This window comes from Lissotriton vulgaris, chromosome 2_1, assembly GCF_964263255.1.
Source record: "Lissotriton vulgaris chromosome 2_1, aLisVul1.2, whole genome shotgun sequence".
Classification (NCBI taxonomy): Eukaryota; Metazoa; Chordata; class Amphibia; order Caudata; family Salamandridae; genus Lissotriton; species Lissotriton vulgaris.
The window spans coordinates 1,330,423,077-1,330,443,488 of record NC_141687.1 but is presented as its reverse complement, the minus strand read 5'-3'; the positions used below and the strand labels follow the sequence as shown (position 1 = coordinate 1,330,443,488).

The following is a 20,412-nucleotide window of genomic DNA, read 5'->3' as shown; positions in this document are numbered from 1 at the left end:
ACCATTTAGGTCCACATGTTTGGAGAGAATGCCATTGACGTGGGCTTCTGCTATTTTAGACATCCAGGGGAGAAGGGATATAGGTCGGAAGTTTTCTGGCTTCGAAGGATCCAGGGAGGGTTTTTTGATAATGGGTGATACCCAAGCCTGTTTCCAGGCTGTAGGTACAGTTGCGGATGAGAAGGAAAGATTGAGTATTTCGATCATGGGGGGTAGGAAAAAGTCAAGCGAGTCCAAAAAATGAGTAGGGCTCATAGGATCCCCAGGGGAGCCAGATTTCACTTTTTTGCATAGTTTGATTAAGTCGATAGCAGAGATAACCGGGATTTGGGTGAGAGGGGTGATATTGGAGGTGTGGTTGGTGGGTTCACCAGGGTGAAGAGGGTGCTGAGAAAAGGTTTTGTAGATATTCTGGACTTTCTCTACAAAATATGTGGCAAGCTGTTCGCATTGTTCAGTGGATGCAATTTTGGGAGAGGGTGACCTAGGACTCTGAAGTTCTTTGACTAGATTGAAAATAATTTTAGCTGGATTTGGGCTGGAGCTGATTTTGTCAGCATAGAAAGCTGCGCGGGCAGTACGGATGGCTTTTTGATATGTTTTAAGTTTGGATAAATAGTTGACTTTATCCTGACAGTCAAAGTTTTTTCTCCATTGACGCTCGGCTCTTTTGCATTCCTTGCGCAAGGCTTTAAGGGTGTCATTGTACCAAGGGTTAGATGGTGCGGACCGTCCTTTGGTCAATTTGGCTGGAATGAGAGTGTCAAGTCAACCTGTGATCCAGTTATTGATTGAAGATACCAGACCAGTTCATCCATAGAGCATTGCCCTTGAATTGAGGGTGTCAATGTCTGGATGTTGAGTTTTGTCATTTTGTGTTTTCTATGGTGGCGAAGAGATCTATAGTTGGTGTCCCCCACAGATGGAAGTAAGTTTATAGTGCCTGAGTGTGGATTTCCCACTCGTTTACCTGCTGTTGCGTTTTGCTTAGTAAGTCTGCTAGTGAGTTTTACACTCCTGGAATGTATTGTGCTAGGAAGTGGACTGTGTGCTTGTTAGCCCATTTCCATATCACTTGTGCTAGATGATACAGTTGCAGTGAATGGGTTTCTCCTGCTTTCTGAAAGTAGTACATTGCTATTATATTGTCTGTTCCTAGAAAGACATTTTCCCCTGATATGTTGGGTAGGGACACTTTGAGAGCCGAATGAATGGCTAACAACGCTATCATACTGATGTGCAATGTCTGCAGTTTTGGAGACCAAAGTCCCTGTCCCACAATGTTCTCCATATGAGCACCCCAAACCATGAGTGATTAATCCTCTGTATTTGTTACCTGTGGGACTGGGTCAACGAAGGCCATTTCCATTTGTGTGTGTTTGAATCATTGTAGTGCCTGTTAGACCAAGGGTGGACCAACCCTAGATCCTCCATGTTGCCCCGCCCCCCGATTGTGTCCATTGTGATGCTAAATACTCCTGGAGGGTTCTCATATGTAGTCTTGAATGTGAGACTATTGCTATCCAGGAGGCTATCATACCTAGAAGGCGAATCACTGTTTTGACTGTTAGGGGACGATGTGGCAGAAAAAGAGTGAGTTGGTTCTGGAGATTGAGAACCCTCTGTGAATTGAGGTATCTTTTGATATAATTGAAAAGAGCACGGCTCCAAGATACGGCTGCATTAAGAGCGCTTGTAGATGGGCCTTGGTGGCATTGACTGTGATACCCATTTTGTGCAATAGGTTGATGGTGTTTTTAGTGTCCTGCAGACATTTCGGTTTGCTGGAACTTTTGATCAGCCAGTTATCCAGATAGGGAACCACATGCATGTTTTTACTTCTTAGTGTCGCAGCTACTACAGGTACGCATTTAGTGAATACTCACTGGCCTGTTACCTGAAATGGTAGTACTTTGAATTGATAATGACGTCAACTTATCATGAACCTAAGATATTACCGATGGGTCAGGAGAATTGGGATATGAAAGTGTGCGTTAATCCGATCTAATACAGTCATGCAGTTCCCTTTCTGTAGTTATGGTCTCATATCCTGAAATGTTACCATGTGGAAGTGTTTAGATAGAATGTACAGATTAAGAAGCCGCAAGTCCAGAATGGGACATAGTGACCTGTCCTTTTTGGGTATTAGGAAGTATAGGGAATATACCCCACAGTTTAATGTTTGATTTTGACAGCTTCTATGTTTTGTAGTAATGCTTTTATTTATTCATTTAGCAGATGTAGATGCTCAGGATTTAGTATGTGTCTTTTTTGGTGGGAGATTTGGCACTCGTTTTAGTTCTAGGCAATATCCGTGACTGACAATGTCTAACACTGATTGATCGGATTTAATTTCTGGCCACAACGGATGGCATTGTTGTATCCTTCCCCAACAGGTGATTTGTGATCAGGGGGAGTTTTGGAGAATCACTGTTTGGTGATCGAGGCTTCTACACTTTCCTCTAGATCTGTAGCCATCTCTATAATGTCCTCGCCCTGTCTGTTGATGATACTGCTGATGTTGGTATGTGGGGCTCTCTGTGGTGGCATTTTTGGAGGCCCCATGAAAGGGCTGCTGTTTTGTGATGTAGATTGCAAAGCCCCATTGATTTTGGTGTGCCCGTGTCTTTTTGTAATGCTCTCTAATCGCATGTCTATCTCTGGTGCAAAGAGATGCTTCTCCATCAAAGGGGATGTGAAGAATGTGTTTACACTTCCAGCTTAAAGCCAGATATGCGTAGCAACACATGCCTGAACAGCATAATAGCTATTAATGCCTTTTGCTGCGGTGCCTGCATTATCTAGTGCACACCTGATGGTTGCGTTGGAGATTTGCTTTCCTTTGGCTACTAACTCTTCTACTCTCTTTTTATACTGTTCTGGGAGATGTTGCATGAGGTTTTTTATTTCATCCCAAGTAGCCCTGTTGCAGGGAGAGTAGACCCACTAAGTTTGCAATTTGCCAGTGGTTGGCGTGTTCTGAGGCCACCATTTCGATAGGCTTGCTAGCCTTGTCAGCAGGCAGAGTTTCCTCTGTGACTTGGGATGTTGTTCTTTTCCTTGCTGTAGTGACCACTAGGGTGTCTGCAGGAGAGTGGCCCATATGTATATTGGGTTTGAAGGTGAAGGCCTGGATTTTCCTGGGTTCGTAAAGATATCCTTTGAGACATTGAACATTGAGCGTGTCGTAGGTAGATATAGCACTGTATGCTCCGTGTGGGAGAGAGTTTCAACTAAGGAATCTGTCTCTTCCTTTGTGGTCCACATAAGAGGTTTATGATAATCTGCGTTCCTCTGTATGGCACTATGGTAAGATGAAGTGTCATCAGGTGGTGAGGCTTTGCTAGGAATTAGTGGTTCCATATCGTCGTCAGGCAGAAACACGTCATAATCATTCCATGTCTCTGAGCTGTGGTGGGTATCCCCCTCTGAATCTTGAGTTATAGTCCTGTTGAGGTGTATCACCACCCTACTCTTCCAGTGTAGGTAAGGGTGATCTGGACTCTGGGGATTGTGGTTGACTAAATGTCAGTGGCCTAGAAGCCCAGTGTTCAGTAGCCACTTTATTTGGTCCTGTGCCTGTCTTTTGGAGGTGTCTGTATCTTTTTTTTACAGTCCTTCAAAAACGTTGTCCTCTTCTTCTAGTGGCACTTGTTTTTGTGGTATTTTTGCCTCCTTCTCTGGATCTATAGTTATGGCAGCAGAAGGTGTCTTTATCTTGGCATCTGTGGGAATGTGCGGTTTCTTCTATGTCGACGATCAACCGTGTTTTTGTTCTTTTGTTGGTGCCGATGTATGTTAGGATTCCAAGTGACTCGAGGTCGAGCATTTTTTCGGCTCTAGTGACTTGTCGGCGTCAAAGCCAGGTTAGTCTTCTTCGGTGTCGACACATATGTTGAAGATGAGTGCTTCAGTCCCGAAGTAGTGTCGGTGCCACCCTAATGTTTTGCCCTTGTTGCTAGATTGGAATCGAGAACAGTCTTGTCCGTTCTTCGCTCCAAGGCATACTCTTGATGTCAAGGAGAGCCCAAGGGCAGTGGGTCACTGTGGCGTTGAGAGTGAGGTGTATGTAAGAATGTCTTTGCACAGGGTGGGTTAATAGTACTCATGGCTCTTTGTGCGATCTCCATTTTCGATCCCGACCCAGGTACCGGAGTCTTCAGCATGGAATCCTGGACATGACTCTCAGACTTTTCTTCCTCACTGGACTCGTCAGAAGTGACTGAGTGGGGGCCGGCAATGACTACCCCACTTTCTACTATTGTCTCGGTGTCTAACACGCGCTCACTGTGTGATTCTCCGTGCGAAAAATCTGCCTCTGCTGGAATCGCCATGGTATGGTCTAGGCACTGATCTCTTCTGCTTCGCAACGTCTTCTTATATTTGAAGAGGCTGAAAGCTGCACAGTCTAGATCTTTGTGTTTTGGTAATAAACACAGGTTAAAGACCTTATGAGTATCGAAACGGCGTATTTGGCCCTGCATCAAGGGCACCGTTGAAATAAAATTTCCTTTTATGCCTCCATTAACTGGAGATGGACAGTCTCAAAGAGTGTGGACGACGGCGACACAAAATTCTAGAGCGGGCGCTCAATCAGTAGACAAGTCAAACAGGTATCAGACTCATGCGTTGTTTTTCTTTGACTATGTTCGATCGTGTGAATCTCTTTTTTCCGCTCATAGGCTCCATGAGCGTCAAAACTATAGAGCGCAGATGCAGTTAATCCGAGCAGATGGTAGAAAAATAATCTAACAAAGGAGCCGTTGAACATGTGCAATACCTTTAGGAGGAGGGGATATGACGCACAACGCCGACCATAAAATCTCCTCAAGGAAAACAACTTGCAGGGTCCGGGCCTAACACAGGATGGCAGGAGTGTGCACAGCATTGGTATCTGCATTGAACACATGCTACAAAGATCTCATTTCGGGGCATGACATTGCCCGGTTGCTTTACACATACTAGTAGCTACAAAGTAAAGAATGGTTTCTCCATCATCCATCAGTGAAAGTTACACTACAGAAACAATGTATCAAACCATATAACTTCTAGGGTTACCTTTATATGCAAAGTTTTGTAAGGGCAAGAAAGTAGCCAATGCAGCTTTCAAAATCTTAGGAAGTAAAGATATGAGACTCAAGAGTTTTTTTGTCAAAACATTTATAGATATTACCTGCTGAGGAGAAGCTACAGGAATGATCTGCATTGCCACAACTCCAGCTATAATGTCTGTAAATATAGAGAGGTAGTTTATGGAGAGGAATTTAAGTAAGGTTGCAAATTAGGAGCTCAATCAACAGGCTGACCTTGCAGTATGCTCTGGAGAAAGCAAGTCTCAATGTGGCTTATGTAGAGAGCATCAAGGCCTTGCATGTGCCTGGCTTGTGAGAGGTGTCCTGCCAGGAGACTTCCTTTGTGGAGAGGTGTAACATATGGACCTGGTATTTCAAATCTGTTTTTATGTCTGAGCCTGATTCCAGCACCCGATAGCTGATGCATAGAATTTCTTGGAATTGTTCTAGGTAGAGTAGATTCTACCTGATAATAATGAGCATCAAAAACTAGATCCCAGAGGTTCAGATGATTTAAGTCATCACAGAGCATGAAGACATTCAAAGAGAGTGATCCATCGATTTTTAACATATCTAAAGCTAACTCATTAACACTGAACTATGGTAGACGTCTCTAGGGATGCCTTCTGCCCTTTGAAACATCTGGGCATTCCTGCAAGCCAGATGAACAAGTTACTACTTGTATAATGATATATCTGTAACAGACATTAGTTAGTGATAGATTCCTTACCTTAGAATATCCCCAGGCATCAGACTGGATCCGGAAAGTTTGGCTAGCAGTACCTCTGCGCATCAGTAGGTGGCGTCATGCGGCTCCGTCGCTGGCGTCGTAAGCGCCGAGATGACGTCACGGGGACTACTTAGGCGCCACCCATGCGCATTGACGTCAGTTCTGTACACAACTTTCCGCACCAGGAACGCAGAGCCATGCAAGAAACTGACCACTGGAGCTTAAGAAACTAGGGCCCTTAAAAAGGGATGTCCCTAACTGTAGAAATCAGTTCGCAGAACGGGGAGGATGGGTGGGGCGGTAAGGAATCTATCACTAACTAATGTCTCTTACGGATATATCGTTACACAAGTAGTAACTTGTGCATCTGAAAGAGACATGTTAGTGATAGATTCCTTACCTTAGAACGGATACCCCCGCAATACCAACCCCGGTGGTGGGTCTGCGAACAAGATCACACCAGAAAGTCACGGAGAATAGAACGGCCAAAGAAGTCGTCTCTCCGGACTTGGCTGTCAAGGCAATAATGCTTGGTAAAGGTATGCAGCGAGGACCACGTAGCTGCCTGACAGATATCCTGCAAAGGGACTCCCCGTCCCAGAGCAGTAGCGGCCGCTGTCGCCAGAGTAGAATGGGCATGCAGCCCCACAGGAGGCTCCTTCTTAGCCAAGAAGTAACAGGCCTGGATGCAGAGAACAACCCACCGAGAGATGTTCCGTTTGTGCACGGCCCGACCTTTTTTGGCGTCCATGTAGCCAACAAAGAGCTGGTCATCCACCTGGAACTGTTGTGTGCGTTTCAGATAGAACGAGAGGGCACGTTTTGGGTCCAGACGGTGGAGCCTCTCTTCCTCTTTTGGAGGATGCGGAGGCGGAAAGAAGGTCTGCCAGATGTGGAAGGGTGTGACAACCTTTGGCAAGAAAGAAGGACGGGTCCTTAAAACCACCTTGTCCGGATGAACAGAAAGGAAAGGAGGTTTAGAAGAAAGAGCCTGGAGCTCACTCACTCTTCTGGCAGAGGTGATAGCAACCAGGAAAGCAGTCTTTAAGGTGAGAAGACGTAAAGGACAGTTGTGAAGCGGCTTAAAGGGGGAATGCACATCAGAAAGGTCAAGACAAGGTTTAAGTTCCATTGAGGCATGACAAACGGCACGGGAGGAAATGTGTGTGTAATGTCTTTCAGAAAAAGGTTAACAACTGGGGACTGAAAAAGAGAAGGCTGATCTGAAAGCCGTAGAAAGGCGCAGCTGGCCAAAGGGTAACCTTTGATAGTGCCCAAAGAAGAGCCCTGCTGGGCCAAAGAAAGAAGGAAAAGAAGGACTTCCGAAAGAGGGGCAGAAAGGGGATCCACAGACTTAGCTATGCACCATGCCACAAACTTGTTCCACCGGCAGATAAAGACTACTCCACTCCAGGATCAAGACTGGTATTGCAAATTGAAAATGCTTTAATAATTCATGAAGTTTTTACCCATAGTCCTGAGGAAGGTGTTCTATCGATCTAAGCACCGAAACGCGTCGACAAAACTGGCTTTTTAAATTGTTTTTATACGCGGTTACATTGAACCTTTGTGTATGAAATATAATATGTATGTAATTTCATGGCAAGAAACTGTTCATGTCTAATGATTTGAAATAAGAAGCTTTTTCTTTCTTTTTTAATAAATGTGATATTTTTGACATGTTCTTTGGTCTGTTGGTATATGTGTTATTGAGGATATTGGAGTTTTCTAGCGAGGTGTCTGGCTTTACTAGTGATATTCATACAAAGAAATTTTTTTACTTTAAAACCACAGAAAGGAATCTTCTTTTTGTTACATCCCTACAGAGAAGACCAATCAGAGATAAAAAGTCTCAAAAAAAGATAGTCAAAAAGTGACTAAGGTACGTGCTCAAACCGGATCTGTGCTAACTGGCGCAGAAAAAGAAAGAACTAACATCAGCGCACATGGGTGGCGCTTAAGTAGCATATGTGACGTCATCTCGGCGCTTACGACGCTAGCGACGGATGCAGAGCCGCACAACACCACCTACTGACCCGCAGAGGTACTGCTAGTAAAACTTTCCGGATCCAGTCGGACGCCTGGGGATATTCTAAGGTAAGGAATCTATCACTAACGTGTCTCTTTCAGATCATTATCCCAGTAAGAATCACAATAGGATACAGTTCCCTACTGTTTTTGCTAGACATTGGTGGAGTGGACAAAGTCGTCTCAGGAAGAGCCCTATGCATTCCTAAGGAGTGACAGTTGGTTGTAGCAAGATTGCCTTACTTTCAGTATCTCACTTTTCTGAAGGCAAATGGTTCACTTATCCATTGTGTATAACCTGAGACACAGACTATACATATTGCATTGTCATCTTTCCTGGCCATTTTCAAACTATATACAAAGAACTTGCCAATTGTGCTGGTATAATAACAAGAAATAAAGAGTGGACAGCGACTTGAACAAAAGAAGGGGTTAAAATACACGTTTTTGTAAATAAAAAAAGGCTGTGCACTTAAAGGAAGTGAAAACATGAAATGGCAACTGAAATTTGAATGCTAAGATATCCAAGAAGACAATCCCAGGACCCCAGCTGTTCTCAAGTGACAGTGCATTATTCTTTACTTGGGGGTAGTTATATATTCTTTCTAAAGAGAAGTGTCGATGGATGAGGGGGGGGGGGGGTGTAGACTCAAAACATGCTCTTGCCACTTTGCAGCATACCCCTTGGTGACTTGCTTCCAGGTAGGGTTCCCACACATAGACTTGGTGGTTAACAACATTTCAATTGTAACATTATTACGGAATTTGCTCATGGAAAAACAGCCCAGATAGGATATATTTTAAAATCTGCCCAAGAAACACCTTTTAGCTCTCTCGCCAGTCTAGTGTAATCACAAGATAATCATGAAAGTTGGCCATTATAATGAAGTTCATGGCTAAAAGGGATAAATTATAAAATCAAATTGCTAATATTTAATGGAATTACCCATTCTGATTTCAACGTGCTTAATCCTAAAAAACGATTATGACCCAACGTTTTCAACATCCAACAGGCCAGTACATAAACTTCAGAATACAGCCCTGTAGAGCTGAACCTGTTTGATAAGGAAGAACCAGGGGTGAGCACTAAAGCCATTGCTGGATTACAAACACATGGTGCGTCCTGAAGCCGTGTTTCTTGGTTTTCAAACAATCATAAATATGCCTAAACAGAATCTGCTGTTTTCTGACCTCTCCTCACTCTGAGATTACACTAAATGGAGTGGAAGGGTGAACCCAGCCACTCTTTCACCGCTGCTTTAAGGGGCGGCTGCCCTGGTCCTCTAGCAGCTAAGAGTCTTTACTTACCACACTGCTGTTGCTGGAGTTTTTCAGGTGGTTATGCAGGAGCTTGGTGGCGCCATCCTGGAAGGCCTTTGGCAGGGCACCAAGCAACATGGTGAACTCTGGCGTGTTCAGTTCGAACAGAGAAATTAGCGCCACCTGCGCCGCCTAAAAAACAAAACACAGACAAATAGTATTTGCACTTCATTATGCTGAATACACAGAAAGCAATAGTGCATATATCAACCTATATTCATCCTTTTGGAGATTTGGACTTCAAAACTGAAACATACTTTAGAAGTAAAACTAAGGACTTTCTGCCTTCATATCTCCCGGTAAGTTCGCATCTGCCTCTCCACATTAGATTGTCAGACAGTTTAATCAGACTGTTAAATACAATTTGATGTTCTTGAAAAACGCATAAACCCACAATCTCTCTCTTGGACGATGGACCCTAAACTCCAGGCCTAGTTTACACTAGGTAAAGGTATGTAAATCGTACGGTGTTCATGTAGGTGCCGGTACCCACATGCTTTCAAACCAGCCTAGAATGAAATATAAATAATTTACTAAATTTTAACTATCCGTTTTTGGAAAACGTTTTGTGCCAACAATCCACATATAATTATTGTAACAAAATATTTGGTAATGAGATTCGGTACTTTGATCACGTTTCTTGAACATCCATTTATACCACTATCTGCATATTTAAAACTTAGCACTGAATGTGAAGAACATTGACCTTGTTAAATTGCTGACAGATCTAATATGTAACATTGCTTTTTTCCCCTGCTGGATACGTACATTGGTGTTGTTGTACTGAAGCTAGTATGACTGAGTTGGATCTTCTGAAGCACAATTTTCAATTTGATAAACAAATGCCAAGGTGAGGCTCAGATTTGATACTCTGTGGTGCAGGCTGACGGACCAGCAAGAATGACGAGAGGATAGAAACGGCTTAGTATATTATTGTGATAATATGAGACATCATCGAAATGACAAGGTGCACTGCACTGTATTTTATTTAGGGGTTTACGCAAAATTATCTCCCACTGTGTAATAGGATGATCTGTAGCCGAGTAGTATTGATTGATGATGTTTATTAGATGGATTTCTGTTGAATCAAGTAATCATTTAAGTATCATTCAAGTCTCTCCTAAGCCCCACCAGGAGCAGCAATCATTTAAGTATCATTCAAGTCTCTCCTAAGCCCCACCAGGAGCAGCTCTCTTGCTACTCAGCCCTCTCTTCCAACTGTCATCCATCCACCAGGCACACCACACATTCCATATTACCTCACGCACTCAACATTCTACCATTCACCCAGATAGGCTGAGCAGCAAGACAGGTTAATTAGAAAGGCACATGGCATCCAAACCAGGATACCACACACTGTAATCCCAGCAGAAAGTAATGAGAGGTCCCTAAAACACCCATATATCACCACTATCTATAGGTTTTAGACTAAATGAGGTACCCTGAAGACTGCAGGGCATTACAGGTGCCTGTGTTACGGCCCTGGTTTTATTGAGTTAAGTATCAGTGTTGAAAAATGAGAAATGCATAAAACAGTATCTGTTGGTGTGAAACTCTAGTGTGTACAGCAGTGCCTGTTATTTGAGACGTCTGTAACTTTACAACTTCCCATTCTTCACAGGACTTGTTTCCCAGGCAGTTCGGAACTATCAAATAAGCACAGCATCCTTAGTGAGTAGTTCCCTTCATCCACCCATTCCTCCAATTTAATTTCTATTTTGTATCAGAAATGAACAGCACTAAATCATTCTGAAAGGCAAAGTTAGCAAGTTAGCAAATGTAACGCAATGTGGCAATGGTGTAGCTCTGAAAAAATATTACAAGTCACTTTTTTTTACGAGAGCTCTTCCTTTTGATCACATGCCCCAGAGAAATTAAAAATAAGAATTGACAAAGCCAACTGGTCTTGCCTTTTGAATCGAATAGCCTTGCAGGCGCAGTTTCTCCATGCTGAGCAGCATCGGGAAAAAAATTAAATGCTTTCTACTGATGCTGTGCAGCATTGTGAAAAAAAACAGTAACAGTGTGGCCAGCGTCAATCCACTGGAACTCAGATGAATAATAATGTATGTCTGTGCATGCATCATGTTAATGTGAGCCCTAGGGAAACCCAGAGCTACTGTTGGCACTGCTACAAGGGCAAATGCCTTTTATAAGTATCAACCAATCTTTATATTTGTTTTTGCTTGTATTCTATGTTTATTATTAGTTATTTAGAATATTCTTCAAAGTCACAGAAAAGATAAATGAGGTACATAATGTTCTTCATTAATCATGCATTCTTAACATAACGAAAAGGATTCACATAATCACAATGACGCTTGTACATTTACTTGTTACATTGGAAACCCACGACCTAATTTCATAACTTAGTTTCAACAATCCCAATGCATTTCGGGTTGTAGCTCAACCCTTCTTCAGGGTATTAGTACTATTCAAAAAATTAATCAGTAACAGATGTTGACTTCCAATGTTGTAAATTTTTCAGGACTGAACGAAGTACTGCTACACGTTATATATCCATGTGCATAAGCATAGTCATGTATTCAGAATAAATCCTCACTGTCCTGTACTAGAGATAATAATCTCTATGTCCGCCCTTCTGCGCAGAAGGGCGGACATAGATTATGTTTATTTCGCGTGCTGTCGGAGTACGCTTTAACAAGCATTCCACCGCAAACTGTTGAGTCGAACTTCATCTCTAGTACAGGACAGTGAGGATTTATTCTGAATACATGACTACGCTTATGCACATGGATATATAATGTGTAGCAGTACTTCGTTCAGTCCTGAAAAATTTACAACATTGGAAGTCAACATCTGTTACTGATTAATTTTTTGAATAGTACTAATATATCCCCTGAAGAAGGGTTGAGCTACAACCCGAAATGCATTGGGATTATTGAAACTAAGTTATGAAATTAGGTCGTGGGTTTCCAATGTAACAAGTAAATGTACAAGTGTCATTGTGATTATGTGAATCCTTTTCGTTATGTTAAGAATGCATGATTAATGAAGAACATTATGTACCTCATTTATCTTTTCTGTGACTTTGAAGAATATTCTAAATAACTGATAATAAACATAGAATACAAGCAAAAACAAATATAAAGATTGGTTGATACTTATAAAAGGCATTTGCCCTTGTAGCAGTGCCACCAGTAGCTCTGGGTTTCCCTAGGGCTCACATTAACATTGTTGTTACGCAAGAGGGAGCAGGGCACGCCCCTTACAACTGGTGTGCACGCTAAACCTGAATACCCAAGATTAGTTTGTTTAATTCCAGAAACGCAGGAGTGCAGGTTCACCTCTTTGAATAGATTTCTGTGCATGCATCATGACACATGCACATTTTCTTTGCTATTTTTATTGACTGATCCAAGATGGCAAACACAACTTGAAAGGGAAAATAAAAACAAATACTTTTAGCACGAAATGCATTCTGTACTGCGGAGCAACCTGCCCCCTGCTGGGCCATGCATGCAAACAATAAATAAGGAAAAGTGATAGTTCAGCAAAGGGTGCGGGGCAAAGGGAGAAGCAATGTGGGTGAAAATAAAATAAACAAGCATTTGCAATGCAATAGGTCTCGCATTTGCAAAAGTTTGAGCTATTGGCATTGTAAATGATAAACCTTTTTATCTATGTGTTGGTTTTGAAAACAGATAAATAAATGGCAGTCATTTACAATGCTAATAGCTTAAACTCTCGCATTGTAAATGACAATGCCTTTTATTTATGTTTTTAAAAAGAAACATAAATAAAACGCATTATCATTTATAATACCAACAGCCGAAGGGTTTGTGTCACAGTGGGTCAGTGGCAGATTGTCCTCTTTCACAGACCCATCCTGTGGTACTGTTCACTAGATGCCAAAGGTTTGTGCCGCAGTGGGTCAGTGGCAGACCGTCCTGATTGTTGCTGTGTGTCTTTCTATCTTCCAGTCTCTTCTCTGTGTGCCCCTGCCTGCCTCTGCCACTGAGACAGAATAATATTGTGTGTCTGCCTTTCTATCTTCCTGCCCCTTCCATGACATTGTGACCCGCCCGCCTGTGTCACAGAGTCACATCGTTCTTGTCTGGTCAGTGTGTCCATGACTTTCTGACGCTGCCTGCCTCTGACTGTTGTTGTGTCTGCCTTTCCATCTTCCTGTCTTGTCTCGGACTATGTGACCCTGTCGGTCTCTGCCTGTCACAGAGTCAAATTATTGTTTTGTCAGCCTGCGTGTCTGTTTTATGACTGTGCGTCCCTCTCTGGCATTGAGGCAGATTGTTGTTTTGTGTCGCCCTTCTGTCTCCCCCCCTCTTCTATGACACGGTGATCCTGCCTGCCTGCTGCATAAGAATCTTGCGCAGGAGAGGTCCCGCGATGGGCCCTCTCCTCCAGCCCAGTTAAAGGAAACATCAGCGACAGTTTGATATTTAATCACTTAATTTACGGAAATTGCAGTCTGTCGTCATATTCGAAATGTAAGTTACGAGCCTCCGAATACAAAGTTGCCTGGCTAATTTAGGTCTGCATGGCACACTCTGTGAGGTCTGTCATGGGATATAGTGGGGAAGATGCATTGAGGCAGCAAACAAAAAAAAAAACTCACCGCCGCAGCCCGGCTTGAACAGGAAGCCAGGCAACCGGTGTTGGGACGGGGGCGGGGCCGCAAAAAGACAGGAAGCAGACGGGAGCCTACCCCGCGCTCCTGTGCTGAAGCGCTCCTCTGCCAGTCAGCCGGAAGATTTGCGTGTCAGCTAGCGGGGCTCCCGTGCTCGTGGAGAGCCCCGCCTGCTGCTGAGAATGACCCGCTGCCTGCGAGGGAGAGAGGGACACACGAAAAGAACTTGGTGAGTGGGGTGTGAGGGGGGATGTGTGTGCGCGCGTGTGTGTGTGTGTGCGAGCGTGTCTGTGTGTGTGTGTGTGTGTGTGTGTGTGTGTGTTTGTGCGCGTGTGTGCCTGTGTGTGCGCATCTGTGAGTGCGCGTGTGTCTGTGTGTGTGTAAGTATGCATGCATGCATGCGTGCGTGTGTAAAAAGAGCCCGATGACTGGTGGGGGGATGGAAAGTGAAAGTAACCAGCAGGCTTGCAGTGGAGACGGGTGTGCGCGCGTGTGTTTCAGTCTGTGTGGTGTGGGGGCTGGCTGTGTGCGCACGGGAATATGGGCACGGCGCCGTGCGCGCCCACGAGGAGGAATCTGAGACAGCGAGGCGCGTGGGCGATCGCGTCTCACATTCCCCCAAACACGCCAACAAAAGGTCCCTCGACCTAAAAATACAGATGGATGGGGAAGAGTTTTTTTTTAAAACTTATGCAGTAGGTGTCAAAGTAAGAAAATACCACGGTCATAAGGTAGTGTGTATATAGCTGCAAAAAAGTATAAAAGGACCAATTCAAACATCATTTAAAAAAAGTATACAAGCAAAGTTTGGGTTACTATCCATGGCTCGCACTGGAGTGGGCTAAGTTTTTAGATGGATATGCATATGTGCGGGAGCAAAATGCTGTTAAGCACATTTAGACGAGCCAATTGCTTAAGTGTGCAGGTCCATTACTCCTTGCTGTATAATGTGGTGGGCAGAGGCAAAATGTTAAAGTCAGTCCCACTTCAACAGACCAATGGAACTTCTGAATGAAGAGGCCTGAAGAAACCCCAATGTATAAAAATGTATGCATTTTTATTAGGATTTTTTTTTACCAATTGGTCCGCCCCCCAAAAAAAGCTGTCTCTAAACTAGACCTAAAAACATGGTGTCTTGTTTGCTTCACACCAGCTGTTTTAAGGTTGAGAGAGGTTCACGTTGTGGATGCAATTGTAATATAATATAAGAACGCATTAGCTCACGCACTTTAACATACGAATAGCCGTCCTAATACTAGCAGTGAGCATTTATGGAAAAGTTGTGAACCCCACCAATACCTTTATCTGGCAGTCTTAAGGCAATAATTGCAGCACATCACTGTTGCACAGATTTAAAAACAGAAAAGATATTGGTAAGCATTGGTCTGTCCCTCTGCTCACGATCACAAGGAGCATAATCTTTTGAGAGGTTGAAAGCAGTATTAAGGGATGAAGATGTCTGCGTAATAAGATAGGAATTGCTGATGTGGGCAGTAAACAGTTTGGAACTAGGCTTAGAGGCTGAAATTGTAGACAATGGGAGAACTGTTTGAAGAGTTCTTGCGACTAGGCCAATTTCATAACATGTTAACTGCAGTGATTTCCAGATTTGTCTTCAGCTGGTTTTCCAGGGAAAGAGTCAGGATACAATGTGAGCCAAAGGCAAGCCCGTCTGCGCCTGTCCACGTCTGGACCATGCCCATCGCCAGGAACCCTGGTCCTTCGGCCACCCACAGATATTCCGCCGCAGAGGTCCGATCCCTTGACTCCAGATGCCTCAATAACAACTGCTGCATCGCATTGATCAACAGTAGTACCTTTTTATGTCTCACCTGGCGACCGCAGCGCAAAGCGCTGTTGCCAGCGAGATCTATTGTCACTGACTTGCCTCTCATGAGAGACAGGAGATGGGCACGCGCAGGACGGACTGGAAATGTGAATGCGCACATGAACACACACGTGCAGTCACGCGATGTGCACATCTCCTGTCCCCCTTCCGTCCTCGAACGCCATGCAATTTTTCAGACTTAGTTTTGGAGATGTCTGGCTACACACACACAGAGACACTTTGGCGGTTTCGTCTATTTGAAAGAGCGATCCGCCGACACACACCAGCCAGAAGGAAATAAAATATGTCCAAAGCACTTGGAAAGTTAACAAGCACACATATCACATAGCTCGGCGTACTGGATTGCAGGTTTCACCTACCAACAGGGCGCTTGCAGGGCTGTTAGCCTCCGAAGTGGCAGCCTTCTGACTGAACGGCTCTCCGCTGTTCTACGAAGAACTGGAAAAAGTGTTTAGCGGGAGGCCCGTCCCAGCCCAGCCGAAGAAGCCTGCAGTGACACATGTGGGCGGATACATATGCGCCTGTGCAGGCACAAGGCGGACCCAGAGCCGCCCGCGCCCTTCCCAGTCTGTGCTCTCTACGAGGAATGGCTTGGGTGTGGCGCCGGAAGCAGCTTTCATGGTATGCTGGGACAGGGAGCACTTGCTTTACCAGTTCCTGTTTTCTTTGAGAAACGATTGCCAAGGCGACCGGTACATTCCTGTCGAGTAAGCAATGACTCGACACCTGAGAGGGCGCTCTATTCAGCACATGACGTATGCTGCCACGCAAAGGTTATTTCCAGTAATCGGGTCAGAAGCTTAGTTTCTTTTTTTTTAAGTCATTAACTTCAATTTAATTAACGGCCTCTTCTACTAAAACAGCTTCTACATGAGTAGACTTTCGGTGCTGATGTCTTTCTTCCGCTGGTTAGGATTACCCAGGTTCATTGCAACATATTGCCAACTCAAACCTGCAGGCCGTGTGAACACTGGATTTGTGTAGCCAGGAGCTTGTTTTCTGTTGTCTCACTGTCTGTTCGTCGTCCCCTCTACTACACGTTCCTCTCTCTACCTTTCTTTTCGCATCTCAAAGTTTTAGCTCTTCTTTCGCCCTCTCTACTCTTTGCTTCCCTCTTCTCCTTTCTTCTCTCTTCTCCTAGCTTCTCTCTTCTCCAAGCTTCTCTCTCCTGTCCTTGCTTCTCTCTCGTCATTGCTTCTCTCTTGTGTTTTAATTGAAATCACAGCAGGCTACGATGCTTTCCTATCTCGCTTCCTGCTCCCCATGGGATAGTTGACAGAGTGGGGGTTCAGCAGCAGTTATGTGAGACCGCTCTGGCAAAAGCGGCCCCCTCTCTGCGGTGCACTACGCCGTTTTCTGATTGGCTGAGAGCAATTCAGTGCCAACCGGGAAGAGATTTATGCAATGCACTTTAGCTGCTGGCGCTGATGCTCGGAAAGAGGACTCCGGGCAGCTAACCTGTTCCAGGACAGTAGAATCGTTGTAAATCAGAGCCCTGGCTCTGTATAGCGCACCACACAGTCTTTTTTAAGCACTGTTATAGATCCGATACTGTGAACCTACACCACCAGAGCAGATGCCAACTGGGTTCTTAATTTCTATGCCTAGGCTGTGTTCTCAGGCTCTATGCACATACAGTCCTTGGCCTCTGTGCCAATGCTTTCCAGGTCAGCACAGACTCGACACCTGAGAGGGCGCTCTATTCAGCACATGACGTATGCTGCCACACAAAGGTTATTTCCAGTAATCGGGTCAGAAGCTTAGTTTCTTTTTTTTAAGTCATAAACTTCAATTTAATTAACGGCCTCTTCTACGAAAACAGCTTCTACGTGAGTAGACTTTCGATGCTGATGTCTTTCTTCCGCTGGTTAGGATTACCCAGGTTCATTGCAACATATTACCAACTCAAACTTGCAGGCAGTGTGAACACTGGATTTGTGTAGCCAGTAGCTTGTTTTCTGTTGTCTCACTGTCTGTTCGTCGTCCCCTCTACTACAAGTTCCTCTCTCTACCTTTCTTTTCGCATCTCAAAGTATTAGCTCTTCTCTCGCCCTCTCTTCTCTTTGCTTCCGCTTCTCCTTGCTTCTCTCTTCTCCTATCACTCAACTAAGCAGCACTAGTTGTATTGATCTTTTTATTGACAACATCACTTATTTGTTCCAAGATGTGAACCCGAAGCCTCCAGCTTGCCTACTTAGCTAAAGATGTTTGCAGCAGGCTAAACCTAATGAGCTGTCTTACTAAAATTGGATCAGTGGCGTAACAGAAATTGACACCCCCGCTCTTACTCCACAGAATAAGATGAGGGGCCCCCCCGAGTCTCCAATATCTCCCATAATTTATTTTGACCTTGATCTGAATAGGCGCCCTTGAAGAGTTGGGGGCCTGTGTTATGCCACTGAATTACATCAGGTAACCAACATTTTACATATAAATCTCTACAACTGTAGCTTAAAACCTACTGAGGTGTTATTTTGGGTTCGGCCTATGTACACCAGAGGTGTCCAACGTAGGTCCAGGAGGACTAAGACTATATCTATCTATATATCTATCTATATATATATATATATATATATATATATATATATATATATATATATATATATATTTATACACACACACACACACACCCACCCACACACACACACACACACACACACACTCCTTTCAGGTACATTGTATGATCATACATGGTATTCAAATCCGTGGAAATCTGGCATGTATTTGACCTATGGTGGGCACTAACGTTTAAGACTGGCCTCTGCGGTGAGTGTTTAATGTATTTTACTTATTTTCAAATATTAACATTCTTTAAACAAGCATTTGTAATGCAATAGGTCTCGCATTTAGGAGAGTTTGAGCTATTAGAATTGTAAACGGCAATGCCTTTTATTTGTGTTGATTTTTAAAACATAAATAAAAGGCATTTCCATTTACAATGCTAATAGCTTAAACTCTCGCAAATGCGAGACCTATTGCATTGCAAATGCTTGTTACCTGCTGCCACTGCCTCTTCGCCTGCAACACAGGACCTCTCGCCCTCGCGGAAACACTCGCTACACCCACCTAAACGATCCTGGCTGCTCTAAAACGACTCCACTGCCTCCTGCTTAACACTTGATCACTCCACAAACATGCCACTGAAATCTGGGACACCATCACCACCCTCACCCGTGCCGTGATCTTCATTACAGAGACCTGACTCACACCCTCCTCCAACCCCCACATCCCCACTGCAAAACCCAATGCCTACAAGATGATACACCGGGACCGCATCAACAAACACGGAGGCAGCGTCGCATTTATTCACAAAGAAAACATCAGTTGCACCACTCATCCTCGACCTCCCCATATGGACCCATATCACCCCCTACCTCAGGAACCAGAAAAGATGCCATATCAAGAGGCTGACACACTCCGATAATGCTCTCCATGACCAAGGAACAGCCTACATCAACCACTGCCTGCACTTCCACAACCCTCCAGACACCTGTGCTCTGTTGTTCTTGTTATAGGTTGTTCTGTAGCACGCTCTGCTACTGGGGAGTATCCTGGCGCGTTGCGAAGGTGACCAAACATAACACAGAGAGACAGCCTAGACCTGACAAATAAACAGATGGGTCTTGAGATCCTTTTTAAACTTGGATAGACACTGGGCGGTACGCAAATGAAGCGGGAGAGCATTCCAAGCCTTCGCAGTTACCACAGAAATAGATTGGCCGCCCAGCCTAGCCCGCTTATAGCGGGGAAGAGTCAGTTTGGCCAGCGAGGCTGACCTGAGACAGCGAGAAGGAGTGTTGAAAGAGAAGCGCTTCCTCAGGTAGCCGGGGCCTAGCTCGTGGACAGCTCTAAATGACAGCACGAGAGATTTGAACATAATTCTCTGAGCTACAGGGAGCCAGTGGAGTGCGCGCATGTGTGACCGAGCGCTCTGCCATTTCGGAATGCTAAACAAAAGGCGGACCGTGGCGTTCTGGACAACCTGCAGTCGTGTGACCAGATACGCCGGGATACCACAAAACAATGCATTAGCATAGTCCAATCTGGACAAGATGAGGGGCACGCGCAACCGTTTCCCTAGCTTCTCTGGGCAGCAGAGGGAAGAATTTTCTTAAAGCCCTTAGCGTAGCAAAACAGGACCCTGACAGCTTCTTGATATGGCCCTCAAATCTGAGGTCTTCTCCGAACCAAATTCCGAGGTTCTTAGCCGGGCCTCCCATCACCTTGGGACTAGGAAAATCCGGGGGCCACAACTCATTCTTAAAGTTGGAGGGGAAGGACCCATAGAAGAGGACCTCTGACTTATCTTTGTTGCATTTAAGCTGGGCCATCGCCAGCCAATGAAACACAGCGGAAAGACAGAGGTGAACAGCCGTTGTATCCAGCTGGTCATCCGGCCAGGTAAAGAGCAGCTGGGTGTCATCAGCGTATCCGATGACCTTAACCCCAAGCTGTTCGGCCAGGTATATCACAGGGGTGATGTAGGCGTTAAACATCAACGGGCTCAAAGTGGAGCCCTGAGGGACCCCCATGCAGAGTGGTTTGGCCTTTGAGGCAAACGGCGGCATCCATACTTGCTGCGTCCTATCAGAAAGGAAGGATGACAACCAAGCCAGTACCCTGCCGCCAATGCCAATCTCAGACAGTCTAGCAAGGAGGAGATTATGGGGGACAGTATCGAACGCGGCAGAGAGGTCCAGAAGAATCAGGACCGCTCTGCCGCCACCATCCAAGCACTCTCGAATGGCCTCCGTCACCTCCACCAAAGCTGTCTCTGTGCTAAAGGCCGCCCTGAACCCTGACT

At 44.7% G+C, this 20,412-nt stretch overlaps 1 protein-coding gene across 2 annotated transcripts in view; it reads right to left on the bottom strand.

The window, feature by feature from the left end:
• Positions 1-20,412, bottom strand: part of CLASP1 (cytoplasmic linker associated protein 1) — a 1,635,412-nt gene that overhangs the window by 322,948 nt on the left and 1,292,052 nt on the right. For both annotated transcript variants that reach the window (XM_086957100.1, XM_086957101.1), the window contains one exon: positions 9,139-9,282. In XM_086957100.1, the coding sequence (XP_086813226.1) occupies positions 9,139-9,282 (144 nt within the window). The remainder of the gene's footprint in view (positions 1-9,138; positions 9,283-20,412) is intronic.